The following is a 13,975-nucleotide window of genomic DNA, read 5'->3' on the forward strand; positions in this document are numbered from 1 at the left end:
GCTTAACATAGCCAAGCTAGTCATATTGACAGACTGCAGAAAGAAGGATCGTGCTTGAAAGAACAGCTGGGATGTTTTAAACTGATGTCGCCATTGCTTTGAACTCTTCATGGAAATGTCCCGCCAGCAACACTGAACAAGGCAGCCTTTACTGACTCTTCATGGGAGCTGCAGCCAAACATGACTCCGTTCACTGTTGTCAGGGTCGTGGTTTACGTGGGGTACAGGGACCCTGTGACATTCTGAGAGAACGAAGCTTTAGAGAAGGTAAACATTGCGTGAGGTTCACACTCCTGAGCAATACTCGGTTCTTCTGTTACATCTCTTTAGGCAACTCATTTTCCCACTCAGACTCTTGAGGACTCTCAAACATTCTCCTGTCCCACAAATCCCTACCTGACTCTTCACAGCTCCGTCATCAGGCCCAGAGCTGCCTCCACCCCCCAACCCCAGGACTCCGCCTCGCCTGCAGGCACCCCTGTCGTTTCCTCCCTTCTCGCCTTTAGGAAGGGAAATGTCGGTCCACTGTCAAAAGGCGGGCCCTCCACTGCTTCTCTGCATCCCAGCCCTCCCACCCTTCAGGAGCTGCATGCTCCTCGCCAACACTTTTAGCCTCTTCACTGTTGGATCCTTCCTCTCATAGTCTAGAATATTCCAGCCCACAGCCATTTGAAATGCACAGCCCCGGTCCTCCTCTTTCTTACCATCTCATATCCCACGCACACTCGCCCTCTCCACCTTGTCACTGACTCACTGCACTCCAACGAGACATCCACCCACATTTCTCAGCTGTGACCACCATCCCAAGGTCACTGTTAGGGATCCGTCCCCGATTAGGGCTGACACACTTTCTGGAATGGGCATAATTTGATTCTTTTAATCATAGAAAGAAATATTAGGATATGTGTGCAACAAACAATTCTGTCAAGGACTTGCACATGCCCTGACTTGATTCCCTGGTGAATGCAATGTTCAAACCAGATTTAGGTATTAACCTGAATAGCTTTCCACCTAAAGGCAGACAACTTCAAGTGTCTGACCCTGAGCACTGATCTGACATTGCTCCCTATTGGGAGGGGTAGACTAAGGTTGGCCCAAGCAGCCTAGAGGGGGGTCTGATAGTTGTTATAATAATACAGTTCAGTCCTGAATCAGCTGTCATTTCTGTAGTGCTCTCACGTGTCAGGCGTGAGCTTTACGTGGCTTAACGATTCCATCGGCTGAACCTCTCGGGAGTCTCCAGGGCATCTGCTCCAGCAGGTCTCTGCATGTTTGTTTTTGCCTGTTGGTGTGTTGTTTTTTTCTTTAGTCCCCAGAGGGCCTGGTTGTTTACAGCCTTCTTGGTCACTAATCCCATAAACTCTGGGAAAATGTGCTGTGTTAACGCTTACAGGAGCAATCCCAAGATTTGAGACACTTGGAACAAACCATCTGGCTACCTGAACAGAAAACTTCTGGAGGAATTCACAGTTTTGTTCACGCTTCATAATTGCAAACATACAAATCTCACAAAGCAGGCAATGATTTTTGACATCCCTTGCCCTGGAACAACAATCACACATTATTTACCTCCATAGCGGCCGTGAAGAGGAAACAGCAGACCCAACACGGAGTCACTGGTGTTCAGCTCCACCAAGACTTAACAGCGAACCCAGTGTCAGCGCCGCCCCTCCAGGAGTGGGGTTTGTAAGCCAATCCGTCTGAGTCTCCTGGTCAGCACTAGCGAGGCAAGCTGCCTGATACGACCCCTGCCTTTCCCTACGGGAAGCTGACCCTGCTTGAAATGATCCATTCTCTTAACGTCCCTTCTACCGGCAAAACCTCCGCAGACCTTCCTTCTCTTCACTAGATTGGGTACTGCCAACTCACGAATCCCTCCGTGATGCAAATTAGGTTTTTAAATTTACTAGGTTGAATTTTTGGTCTTTAAAATCACTAAAATATGATAACTCAGTTAAAGCATCATCCTGATATGCCAGGGTTTGATCCCTGGTCAGGGCCCATAAGGAATCACCCAATGAATGCATAAGTAGAACAACAAACCAACATTTCTCTCTAAAAATCAATCTATGCAATTTTTTAAAATCGCTAACATCTGTTATAATTGGAGTGAGAAATCCTGCCCCCACACAGTCCCCAAACACCTCCATGTTGCCAAGTTCAGTGGTACAGTTTCCGTTCGCATCTCCCTTGCCCTGGCAGCGAGGCTGGCCAGTCCCTGGTTCCTAAACACTTCTCTTGGCTTCTGCAGCCAATCCTGGCTTTCCTGCTGCCCTCCTGGCCACTTGCTCCTTGTCTGCTGACTCCACCCTCGATACCTGACCTTTAAATATTGGGTTCTTTGGGTCTCCATCCTGGGTTCTCAAATCTATTCTCTCCCCTGGCGATTTCAGCCATTCCCCTGGTTTCAACTACCCCAAACCTCCCGAATGTATACATCTAACTCACGCTGCCATAGTTAGCCCAGACCTGAGGAAGGCATGGCTGACATCTCCACCTGGTTATGTCACAGGTACATCAAGGTCAGTATGTCCACAACCGAACTCTGAAATCTTGCCCTGACCCCCTGTTGCTCTAAACCACCTCACCTTCTTTTCAACGTTCTATCCATAGGCCCTTCATGCTTCCTCAAGTCCATCCACAGCCTCCATCCCCACCGCCTCCACGCTAGCCCGTCCCCAGCCTCTACTGCCACCAACCCAGCCTACACTTTTGGAATAAAGTTCAAAATCCTTAACCCGGCAGCCCGCATGATCTGGCCCTCACCTGCCGCTGTGGCTTCGCCTTGTGCCCAGTTCTCCTGTTCTCTGTGCAAGGTTCTACTCAGTTTCTCAAAAATTTCCATTTTCTTCCCACGTCAGTGATTCGCACCTGCTCCCCATCCCTGTCCTTCCCCGGGTCTGTGCCTGAACAGCCCTTTCACCCCTAGGCTCAGCTGAAAGGTGGTTCCTCAGGGCCGCCTCTCCCAGCCCCGGTTCCGGCCGGCTCCCCCTCCTGTGCCCACTCATCTCTCATCTGTCACAGGTGAAACTCACCGGCATGGGCACCGTCCCTGGCAGCGCCCTGCGGCTTTGTGTCTGTGTTCCGGGTCTCCAGGTCCCAGCCAGCGCCTGGCTCACAATAGGAGTTCCATCCCGAGGAGGGAGAGAATGGTGATGTGAGCTCACCTGGGGCCCTCTGAGAGCCTGGGCGTGGCCTCCTCCAGTTTCTGGCTGGTTGGTTGGCGGGTTGGTTGGCTGGCTGACTGATTGGTTGGCTGGTTGGTTGGTTGGTTGGCTGGTTGGCTGGCTGGTTGGCTGGTTGGCTGGTTGGTTGGTTGGTTGGTTGGCTGGCTGGTTGGTTGGTTGGCTTGTTGGTTGGTTGGCTCGTTGGTTTGCTGGCTGGTTGGTTGGTTGGTTGGCTGGTTGGTTGGTTGGTTGGCTGGCTGGTTGGTTGGCTGGTTGGTTGGCTGGTTTTCTCTAGAGATGAATCGTGAAAGTAAAAGATAATAGAGGCCTATTAACTGGAGGTGAGGAGGGCTGAGTTTAAAGAGGGGGTGAGGGTGGGGCAGGTGCAGAGCGTAGGGGGATGCGGGGGGGTGCAGGGTGGCGGGTACAGGTGGAGGTCCTGGAGGCCAAGAGCTCTGCCCTGCGGAGAGCCAGGCAGAGGGCTCCCAGGGCAGGGTGGCCACATGGGGCGCGCAGGCCTCCCCAGGCCCTGGAGTGAGGGGGCTCCTGACCGCAGGGCTCTGCACAGGGGTCCCCGGGGCCTGCGTGGACCAGACAACCGTCATTCAGAGACGGCTGCCCTTCCTCCTGGCCTCCCCGGGCCCTGCCCACGCGGGTCCTGGACTTGCTCGGGGAAAGGCCTGGGCGGTCCTGACTATGAAGGTGGGAGCCCCAGGCGCGTCGGGAACCTCCCTGTCCCTGTTGCTGCGCCTGCGTAGTGGGGACCCTGAGCCTCGTTCTCAGAGTGGGATTCCCCCAGTGTCCTGCCAGCAGCAGCACCCCCTAACTTCTCAGAAAAGCACATTCTCTGCCCCCCAACCTCCCACTGACTTGGAAACTGTAGCGTAGGCCCTGCAATCTCTTACCAGGTCCCAGCTGATTGCAGCACTGGGAGAACCACTGTGCAAAGGAGGGGCGAGTAAATGACATAAAATAACGGTGCAGAGTTAAGCGAATAGTAGGTGTTCAATAAATAATGATTGTCATGATCATTATCCCAGGAACAGAGAGGTAGGTAGTTGCACAGAAATGTGAAGTTAAGCAAGCACTTTTTGTCTTTCCTTTTCTTTTAAGCAGGTTTTTATTTTCTTACTTAAAAAAATAAATAAAATAAATATATGCCCAAAAACCTCTCCAAAAAAAAAAAAATAGGTATTCAACATTAGCTTCTCATATATAGACACATTTCTTTTTGACGTATTAGTCTCTTTTGACTTTAGAAAAGTAGAACATGATTAATGTTAAAGGTTTTACAATTTCAATTGTTTTAATTCAATTTTCAACTTCCTTATGCTGTGATTCGATTCAAATTGAAAACTATAATAGATCTACCATATGACCTAGCAATTCCTCTTCTGGGCATTTATCTGAAGATAATGAAAACACTAACTTAAAAAAATATACTTCGCTAGCTAGTTTGGCTTAGTGCATAGGGCATCAGCCTGTGGACTGAAGAGTTCTGGGTTCGATTCTGGTTGGGGGAACATGCCTGGGTTCTGGGCTTGATCCCCAGTAGGGGTCGTGCAGGAGGCAGCCGGTCAATGATTCTCTCTCATCATTGATGTTTCTCTCTCTCCCTCTCCCTTCCTCTCTGAAATCAATAAAAAAATATATTAAAAAAGATACATACTCACCCCATATTCACTGCAGCATTATTTACTGTAGACAAGAAATGCAAACAACCTGTGTCCAACAACAAATGAATGGATAAAGAAATTGTGATATATATGGAATATTATTTAGCAATAAACAAGAATGTAATCTTGCCACTTACGACAACCTAGATGGACCTCAAGGGTATTATGCTACGTGAGATAAGTCACACAGAGACATGAAAATATGATTTCACTTATGTGTAGAATATAAACAAACAAATACATAAAACAGAAACAGACTCATAGGTACAGAGAACAAATGGATGGTTATCAGAGGAGGGGGGTGGGAGAATAGGTGGAAAAGGTGAAGGGGGAATAAGAGGTACAAACTTCCAGTTATAAAATACAAGTCACGTGGATATATTGTACAGCATAGTCAATTGTATCATAATAACTTTGTGGGGGTTTTCAAAAATATATTTTTATCTCAGAGAGGAAGGGAGAGGGAGAGAAATAGAAACATCCATGATGAGAAAGAATTACTGATCAGCTGTCTCCTGCATGCCCCCTACTGGGGATCGAGCACAAAACCCGGGCATGTGCTCTTGACCAGAATCAAATTGAGATCTCCTGGTTCATAGGTTGATACTCAACCACTGATCCATGCTGGCCAGCAGTATCCTAATAACTTTGTATAGTGACAGGTTACTAGTCATATCATGGTGATCCCATCCTATGGTATATCAATGTAGAATCGCTATGCTGTATGCTTGAAACTAATCTACTATTGCATGTTAACTATACTTTAACTTTTATTTGGGTCCTCTCTCTCTGCTTCTTGGTGAGCCTGGCTAGAGGTTTATCAATCTTGTTTATCCTTTCAAAGAACCAGCTCTTGGTTTCATTGATTTTCTGTATTGCTTTTTTGGTCTCTATGTCATTTATTTCTGCTCTAATCTTTATTATCTCCTTCCTTCTGCTCACTCTGGGGTTTTCTTGTTGCTCTCTTTCTAATTCTTTGAGATGTAGAGTTAGATGATTTACTACCATTTTTTCTTGTTTGTTGAGACAGGCCTGTAGAGCTATAAACTTCCCTCTCTGGAGCTCCAGTGGCGCAATCGGTTAGCGCGCTGTACTTATAAACTTCCCTCTCAGGACTGCTTTCATTGTGTCCCAAAGGTTTTGGATTGTTGTGTTTTCATTGTCATTAGTTTCCAGGATGTTTTTAATTTCTTCTTTGATTTCATTGGTAACCCAATCAATATTTAATAACATGCTATTCAGCTTCCAAGTGTTTGAGTATTTTGGGTTGTTTTTATTGTAGTTTATTTCTAATATTATGCCATTGTGGTCTGAGAAGATGCTTGGTATGATTTCAATCTTCTTGAATTTGGGGAGACTTTGTTTGTGACCCAATATGTGGTCTATTTTTGAATATGTCCTCTGAGCACTTGAGTAGAATGTATATTCTGTGGCTTTGGGGTGAAGTGTTCTGAAGATGTCAATTAAGTCCATCTGATTTAGTGAATCATTTAGGATTGCTGTTTCTTTGCTGATTGTTTGTCTAGAGGATTTATCCAATGATGTCAGTGGTGTATTAAAGTCCTCTACTATGATTGTATTGTTGTCAATCTCTCCCTTGATATCTTCCAGGAGTTTTTTATGTATTTGGGTGCTCCTGCATTAGGTGCATATATGTTTATCAGGGTTATATCTTCTTGTTGTATTGATCCCTTTAGTATTATGAAGTGGCCTTCCTTATCTCTTGTTATGGCCTTCACTTTGAGGTCTATTTTGTCCGATATAAGTATTGCTACCCCAGCTTTCTTTTCATTTCCATTTGCCTGAAAGATATTTTTCCATCCCTTGACTTTCAGTCTGTGTGAGTCCCTTCTTCTGAGGTGGGTCATGTATGGGTCATGTTTTTTTATCCATTCAGCCACTCATTGTCTTTTGGTTGGAGCATTTAGTCCGTTTACGTTTAAAGTTATTATTGAAAGGTACTTATTTGTAGCCATTTCTTTTTTTGTGTGGCTATTTTCTTTCTGGGCTTTTTAGTTCTTTTTTTTACACCAGTCCCTTTAGTATTCCTTGCATTGCTGGCTTGGTGGTGACAAACTCCCTTAGCCTTTTTTTGTCTGTGAAGCTTCTTATTTCCCCTTCAAGTTTGAATGATAGCCTTGCTGGATAGAGTATTCTTGGATTCAGTCCTTTGCTTTGCATCACTTTGTAAATTTCAGTCCATTCTTTTCTTGCCTGATATGTTTCTGTTGAGAAATCATTTGATAATCTAATGGGAGATCCCTTGTATGTAACTTTCCGTCTCTCTCTTGCAGCCTGTAAGATTCTCTCTTTGTCCTGAACATTTGCCATGGTAATTATGATGTGTCTTGGTGTGGGTCTTTTTGGGTTCACCTTGTTTGGGACTCTCTGTGCTTGTGTGACTTTTTTCTTCCCCACCTCAGGGAAGTTTTCAGATATTATTTCTTCGAATAGGTTTTCTAATCCTTGTTCCTCTTTCTGTTGTTCTGGCACTCCTATTATTCGTATGTTGTTTCGTTTCATGTTGTCCCAAAGCTCCCTTAGGCTCTCCTCCTGTCTTTTAATGTTTTTCTCCAATTGCAGTTCAGTTTGGGTGTGTTTTGCTTCCTTATCTTCTAATTCACTAATTCGATCCTCCACTTCTCCTAGTCTACTGTTGAAACTTTTTTTTTTTTAAATATATTTTATTGATTTTTTACAGAGAGGAAGGGAGAGAGATAGAGAGTTAGAAACATCGATGAGAGAGAAACATCGATCAGCTGCCTCCTGCACACTCCTACTGGGGATATGCCCACAACCCAGGTAAATGCCCTTGACCGGAATCGAACCCGGGACCTTTCAGTCCACAGGCTGACGCTCTATCCACTGAGCCAAACCGGTTTCGGCTACTGTTGAAACTTTCAATGGTGTTTTTTATTGCAGCTATATTGCTCTTCATTTCTTCTTGGTTTTTACCTAAGTTATTGATTTTTTTCATCCATTTCTTTTTGATTCTTACATAAGGTATTGATTTTTTTCATCTGTTTCTTCTTGCTTCTTGCATAAGTTGTTGATTTTTTCCTCCATCTGATTTATGCACTCTAGGACCCTTATTCTGAATTCTTTTTCTGTCATGTTGCATGCCTCTGTATCACTTAGCTGCTTTTCTGGTGAGCCCTCCTTTTCTTTCCTTTGGGGGTTTCTTTGTCTACCCATGTTTGATCTCACTGACATATCTAGATGTTGAGTTGTTTAGTGGCTGCTCCCTGGGTGGCAGTGGCTCCTCGAGCTGTGGTTGCTCCTCGGGCAGTTGTGGTAGCAGCTGCTCCTCAGTTGGCAGCAGCTCCTCTGGTGGGTGCTGTTCACAGCTGTGGTGGCTCTTCTGGCTGGTGGGGGGAGGCTTCACACACAGCTGCTGATCCTCACACAGGGTGTGGTGATCAGGAGGCTGCTGTTGCTTGGATCTTTCCTTGAGAAGCAGGACTCCACGTAGTTGCGCTGTCCCAGATCCGGTGTCTCCAGGTTAGCAGCCGATCTCTGGATGCTGGGTCTTTGGGTGTACAGTATACGTTTCCAAAAAACAGTCACTCAAGATGGCGTGGTCTCCGCAGCTGAGCCGGCGCTCTACTTTAACTTTTAAAAATGTTTTTAAAAAGATTGAAAATGTAATGGTTAACCATGAAACTGTTACCAGGTGGGCCTGGGGCCGGAGTGGGCCTGCTTCATGCCAGCAGGGAGTGTGTAAGTTCTTGGTTCATGTAGGAAAGAGTTCACAAGTCCAAGTGATTTTGAGGGCACAGAGATACACGTCTAAGGGAGAGAGGCCTGGGCATGGGCATGAGGCTTTTTCTTTCTTTAGCAGGTGGGGACCCTAGGGGACGCTCAAGGGAGGGTCTTAACAGAATGCACATTAGCTTTCCAGGTGTGTCCCTCACTATGTTGAATCCTCAGAGTGAGCATGATCAGGGTGATTTTCTGGTTAGTTATCTTTTCAAAGACCCTCAGCCAAGAGGTACCGGGACCTAGGCCTGTCTGCCCCAGGGCAGTCTGGAATGTGTAAACCACTGACTCTCAGTGTCCTCAGTTAGGGGAGGTAAGACCTTATGACTCATTAGCTGGCTGTAAATTGCTGAGATTGTTTGGCCTTGTTTAATAATTTTTCACCGTTTCCGTTATTCCACTGGCCAAGGGATTGTCCTAGCTTCTTCTTACCCTGCTTCTAAACAATTAACCCAATAAGGACAAAAGGAACAGATGTCTTTCTTGAGCTATCCAGCTTTATTTAATTGCTTGGGTTTTTTTCCCCCCTTTTGATTTATTACAGAAACCTTCCCAAAAGGACACATTAGGATTAATTAGAAATGTTAAGATTGCCCAAGAAAGGATTACAGAGGTTTGATCAAGTTCAGGATGAGGAAACCTACCTGCAGAATTTAGCTGTCCAGAGAAATGCTTCTGCCTTTTTTGAGAAATATGATCGGAGTGAAGTGCAGGAGTTGCTGACCATTGCGCTGGTGAGCTGGCTGTCAGGCAAGGAGGACGTCCACCTCCAAATGGACTCCCCGAGCGGGATCATGAGCCACCTGAACAACGTGGGCTTCAACACGACCATCCTGCTCATGCCCGTGGACCCCACCGCCCTCCTAGACTACAGAGAGGTCCACCAGATCATCAGGGAGTTGGCCATTGGAATTTACTGCTTAAATCAAATCCCTGGCATCAGTTTAGAGGCTAATTATGACCAGAGCTCCTCTTGTCAATTACCTCCGGCTTATTTTGATACCAGAATTGGGCAGATTCTGATCAACATCGACTACATGCTGAAAGCGCTGTGGCACGGGATCTACATGCCCAAGGAAAAGCGGACCCGGTTCTCCGAACTGTGGCGAACCATCCTGGACATCGACCCGGAGGGCAAGGCGCAGACAAATAAAGATATCTTTGCAGAGTTTAGTTCAGCGGGTAAGAGAATTTAACGCATTTTAAAAATTACCTAAGAATTGAAGTTAAGACCCTAGTCAGTGATGGCGAACCTTTTGAGCTCGGCGTGTCAGCATTTTGAAAAACCCTAACTTAACTCTGGTGCTGTGTCACATAGAGAAATTTTTTTATATTTGCAACCATAGTAAAACAAAGATATATATTTTTAATATTTATTTTATATATTTAAATGCCATTTAACAAAGAAAAATCAACCAAAAAAATGAGTTCACGTGTCACCTCTGACACGCGTGTCATAGGTTCGCCATCACTGCCCTAGCTGGTTTGGCTCAGTGGATAGAGCATTGGTCTGTGGACTCAAGGGTCCTGGGTTCGATTCCAGTCAAGGGTACATGCCCAGGTTGCAGGCTGGATCCCCAGTAGGGAGCGTGCAGGAGGCAGCCAATCAATGATTCCTTGTCATCATTGATGTTTCTCTCTCTCTTCCTCTCCCTTCCTCTCTGAAATCAATGAAAATATTTTTTTAAAAGAATTGAAGTTAAGCATAAATAATGTGCATGAGCAATCGAAGCTGTGGTGTTTTAATAGCATTTGGTTTCATGGGTATTTATTCTTGATTTACCGAATTTTTAAATTCCTCCCTTTCAATGGCCATAATTCTCTAAATGCCTGTGTATAAACGACAGATGCCACTGAACCCTGGAGCATCCCCTTTAGCATGTTCTGTGTTTTTATTGAATCTTTAAAATTTTTTTCCCTGGTTTCTTTGCAACAGGCCAAGTGGAATGGGGAGGGGAAGGGGGAATGTGTGGGACTGTGTCCAGTGGCTTTCATTAACCAAATATACATTGTGGTTCTAAGCTGCTTTTTCAAGCCTAGATTAAGGGAAACATTATAAATGGCAATATTCCGTCTTTATTTTATTTTTTAATTACAGTTTGCATTCGATATTATTTTGTATTAGTTGCAGATGTACAGCACACTGGTTAGACAATCATGTACTTTACAACGTGGTCCCCCTGATATTTCCAGTGCCCACCTGGCACCTTACACAGTTGCTACAATATTATTGTCTATGCTAGAGGCCCGGTGCACGAATTCGTGCATGGGGGGGGGGTTCTTTGGCCTGGCTGGTGATCGGGCCTATCGGGGCATCTCGCCCAGTCCTGATCTGGGCTAATCAGGGCCTGCCGGCGAAGGGGAGGGACTGCAGGAGGTTCTGATCGGGGCAATTGGGGCCTGGCTGGCCAGTGGGAGGGGCCACAGGAGGTTCTGATTGGGGCAATTGGGGCCCGGCTGGCCAGGGAGAGGGGCCACGGGAGGTTGGCTGTCTGGGGGGAGGGGCCGCAGGAGGTTGACTGTGGGAGCCCACTGACCACCAAGGGGCAGCTCCAGCGTTGAGCGTCTTCCCCCTGGTGGTCAGTGTGCATCATAGCGACTGGTGGACCGGTTGTTCCAGTCGTTCGGTGGTAATGGTCGCTTAGGCTTTTATATATGTAGAATTCCCTGTGCTGTGCTTTCTACCCCTGTGACTGTTTTGTAACTACCAATTTGTACTTCTTAATCCCTTCATAAATGCAACTTAAAACGATATTATAACTGACAAGAAAGTCCTTAATTTCATGATAAATCGGGAGAAAATGTAACATAGGAGGTTTGTCATATATAACAGAGTAAAATCAAGTTTTGATTCTTATTCTATTTATCATGGTTAGCAGGTAAGTTCCTTAAGGATTGTATATGTTTCTCTTCTGTTATCAGCAAAACCAAGAAACATGTAATATAGATTTGAAAAGCAAATTGCACTGTTAGCCTAAGGAAGAAGCGGACTCCTGGGTAAAGGGAGGTCACATTTTCCTGTTCTTCCATATTTTCCCTGATTTAACGATGGGATTTACACTATTGTTTCCATGGTATTGTGTTTCTTTTCCTTTAGAGAGAATGAAAATCACCTGGCCAGCATGGCTCAGTGGTTGAGCATTGACCTATGAACCAGGAGGTCATCTGTGAACCAGGAGGTTCAATTCCCAGTCAGGACATATGCTTGGGTTGTAGGCTCGATCCCCAGTAGGGGGTGGGCAGGAGGCAACTGATCAATGATTCTCTCTCATCATTGATGTTTCTATCTCTCTCCCCTCTTCCTTCCTCTCTTGGAAATCAATAAAAAATATATATTTTTAAAAAATAAATAAATAGCCAAAACCAGTTTGGCTCAGTGGATAGAGTGTCGGCCTGCAGACTGAAGGGTCCCGGGTTCGATTCCAGTCAAGGGCATGTACCTTGGTTGCGGGCATATCCTTGGTGGGAGATGTGCAAGAGGCAGCTGATCGATGTTTCTAACTCTCTATCTCTCTCCCTTCCTCTCTGTAAAAAATCAATAAAATATATTTTTTTTAAAAAAAATAAAAATAAATAAATAAAGAGAATGGAAATCTATTGTTTTATTAAATCTATTATTTTTAATTCTACACCTGTCCATCTTTCTTTTTCTTTTTAATATATTTTATTGATTTTTTACAGAGAGGAAGGGAGAGGGATAGAGAGTTAGAAACATCCATCAGCTGCCTCCTGCACACCTCCTACTGGAGATGTGCCCACAACCAAGGTACATGCCCCTGACCGGAATCAAACCCGGGACCCTTCAGTCCGCAGGCCGACGCTCTATCCACTGAGCCAAACCGGTCAGGGCTGTCCATCTTTCTTTACCCTGCTTAGTTACCCATCGCCTGCCTGCTTTTCACTGTAACAGTTTTGATTGGCATTTCATGATCCCTCCCCTGTCATGTTAGGACTTTGATCATGAAGCCCTGTGTTCGACCTGTCACTCTCTAAACTGTTTCTCTTTCCCTGTGAAGGTTTGATTGACATTACAAAGGACCCAGACTTTGACGGAATCTATGACGAGGACATGAATGAAGACCCAACATACAATCCCAACTCCCCTGAAGAGACCGCGGTATTCATGAAATACGCCGAGAATATTCTGCTGAAGTTGACCTTCAGCACCACGCAGATTCAGCAGTATGAGAACGTGTTTGTGTTCGACACAGCCTACTGGCTCACCAATGCGATCAAATGCACCCAGGACTGTCTCGACATCTGTACCTACCAGCGGCTACAGCAGAGGCTGTACCTTCAACAGAAGGTGATTCAAAAACACTTTGAGAAGAAAAAAGAAATCAGAAGAGGGATCGGATACCTGAAGTTAATATGTTTCCTGACCCCGTTTCTCCTGAGTTTGAAGAAGAAGATGAAAGTCCCCTATCTGAGCAGCCTGCTGCCGCCCTTCTCCGGTGAGCAGCACCCCAAGTCACATGTTACCGACAGACACATGACCACTTCCTATGTACATTGAATTGTGTTTTAGTGTGTGAGTCCAGGCATGTAACCTGGCTGTGGCCTGTTAGAAAGAAAAAAAGATATAATACCTCCAAGGTAATGAAGTAGACTTGGTCTTTGTACACAGTACTTGGTATATATTCACACCAATTACAAGAGCTATTGAGAGACTTAAAGCAAGTTCTGAGAAATTGGGAAATGTGCCATGTTTATGATGGGACCACACTGAGGCTACATCATGTCTCACCCAAATCACTCTAGAAAGTCAGTGCACTTCCACTCAAAACCCCTGTCATGCCCTGGCTGGTTGGGCGCAGGGGATAGAGCGCCATCTGCAGACTGAAGGGTCCCGGGTTCCATTCCGATCACGGGCATGTACCTTGGTTGCAGACTCCTGGTCCTGGCCGGGGCGTGTGAGAAGCAATCAATTGATGTGTCTCTCTCACATCGATATTTCACTCTGTCTCTCCCTCTTCCTTCCACTCTCTCTAAAAATCAATGGAAAAATGTCCTCAGATGAGGATTAAAAACCAAAAAAATCTGTCATGTTTCTCACAAAAGTTTAGAAATTGATTCTGAAATTAATAAGGAGTATTGAAGGATCATGGATGGTCTGACATTGCAGAAAAAGAGATGAAAACATTTTATTTTTAAAAAATATAGATTTTTATTGATTTCAGACAGGAAGGGAAAGGGAGAGGGAGAGAGAAACATCAGTGATGAGAAGCATCAGTCGGCTGCCTCCTGCACGCCCTACATTGAGGATAGAGCCTGCAACCCGGGCATGTGCCCTGACCGGGAATCGAACTGTGACCTCCTGGTTCTGGGCCGGAAAACATATTTTGAAACGTTACTATATGGCTCTGTAATTAG

General features: G+C 45.4%; 1 protein-coding gene across 1 annotated transcript in view; it reads left to right on the forward strand.

The window, feature by feature from the left end:
• Positions 1-97: 97 nt before the first annotated feature.
• The window catches only part of ANKAR (ankyrin and armadillo repeat containing), a 45,772-nt gene continuing 31,894 nt past the window's right edge, over positions 98-13,975 (forward strand). Inside the window, exons 1-3 of the mRNA XM_059702538.1 lie at positions 98-2,029; positions 9,147-9,784; positions 12,619-13,056. Of these exons, the coding sequence (XP_059558521.1) occupies positions 9,184-9,784; positions 12,619-13,056 (1,039 nt within the window). The 5' untranslated portion in view covers positions 98-2,029; positions 9,147-9,183. The remainder of the gene's footprint in view (positions 2,030-9,146; positions 9,785-12,618; positions 13,057-13,975) is intronic.

The sequence above is a fragment of the Myotis daubentonii genome, chromosome 7, assembly GCF_963259705.1.
Source record: "Myotis daubentonii chromosome 7, mMyoDau2.1, whole genome shotgun sequence".
NCBI classification, from domain to species: domain Eukaryota; kingdom Metazoa; phylum Chordata; class Mammalia; order Chiroptera; family Vespertilionidae; genus Myotis; species Myotis daubentonii.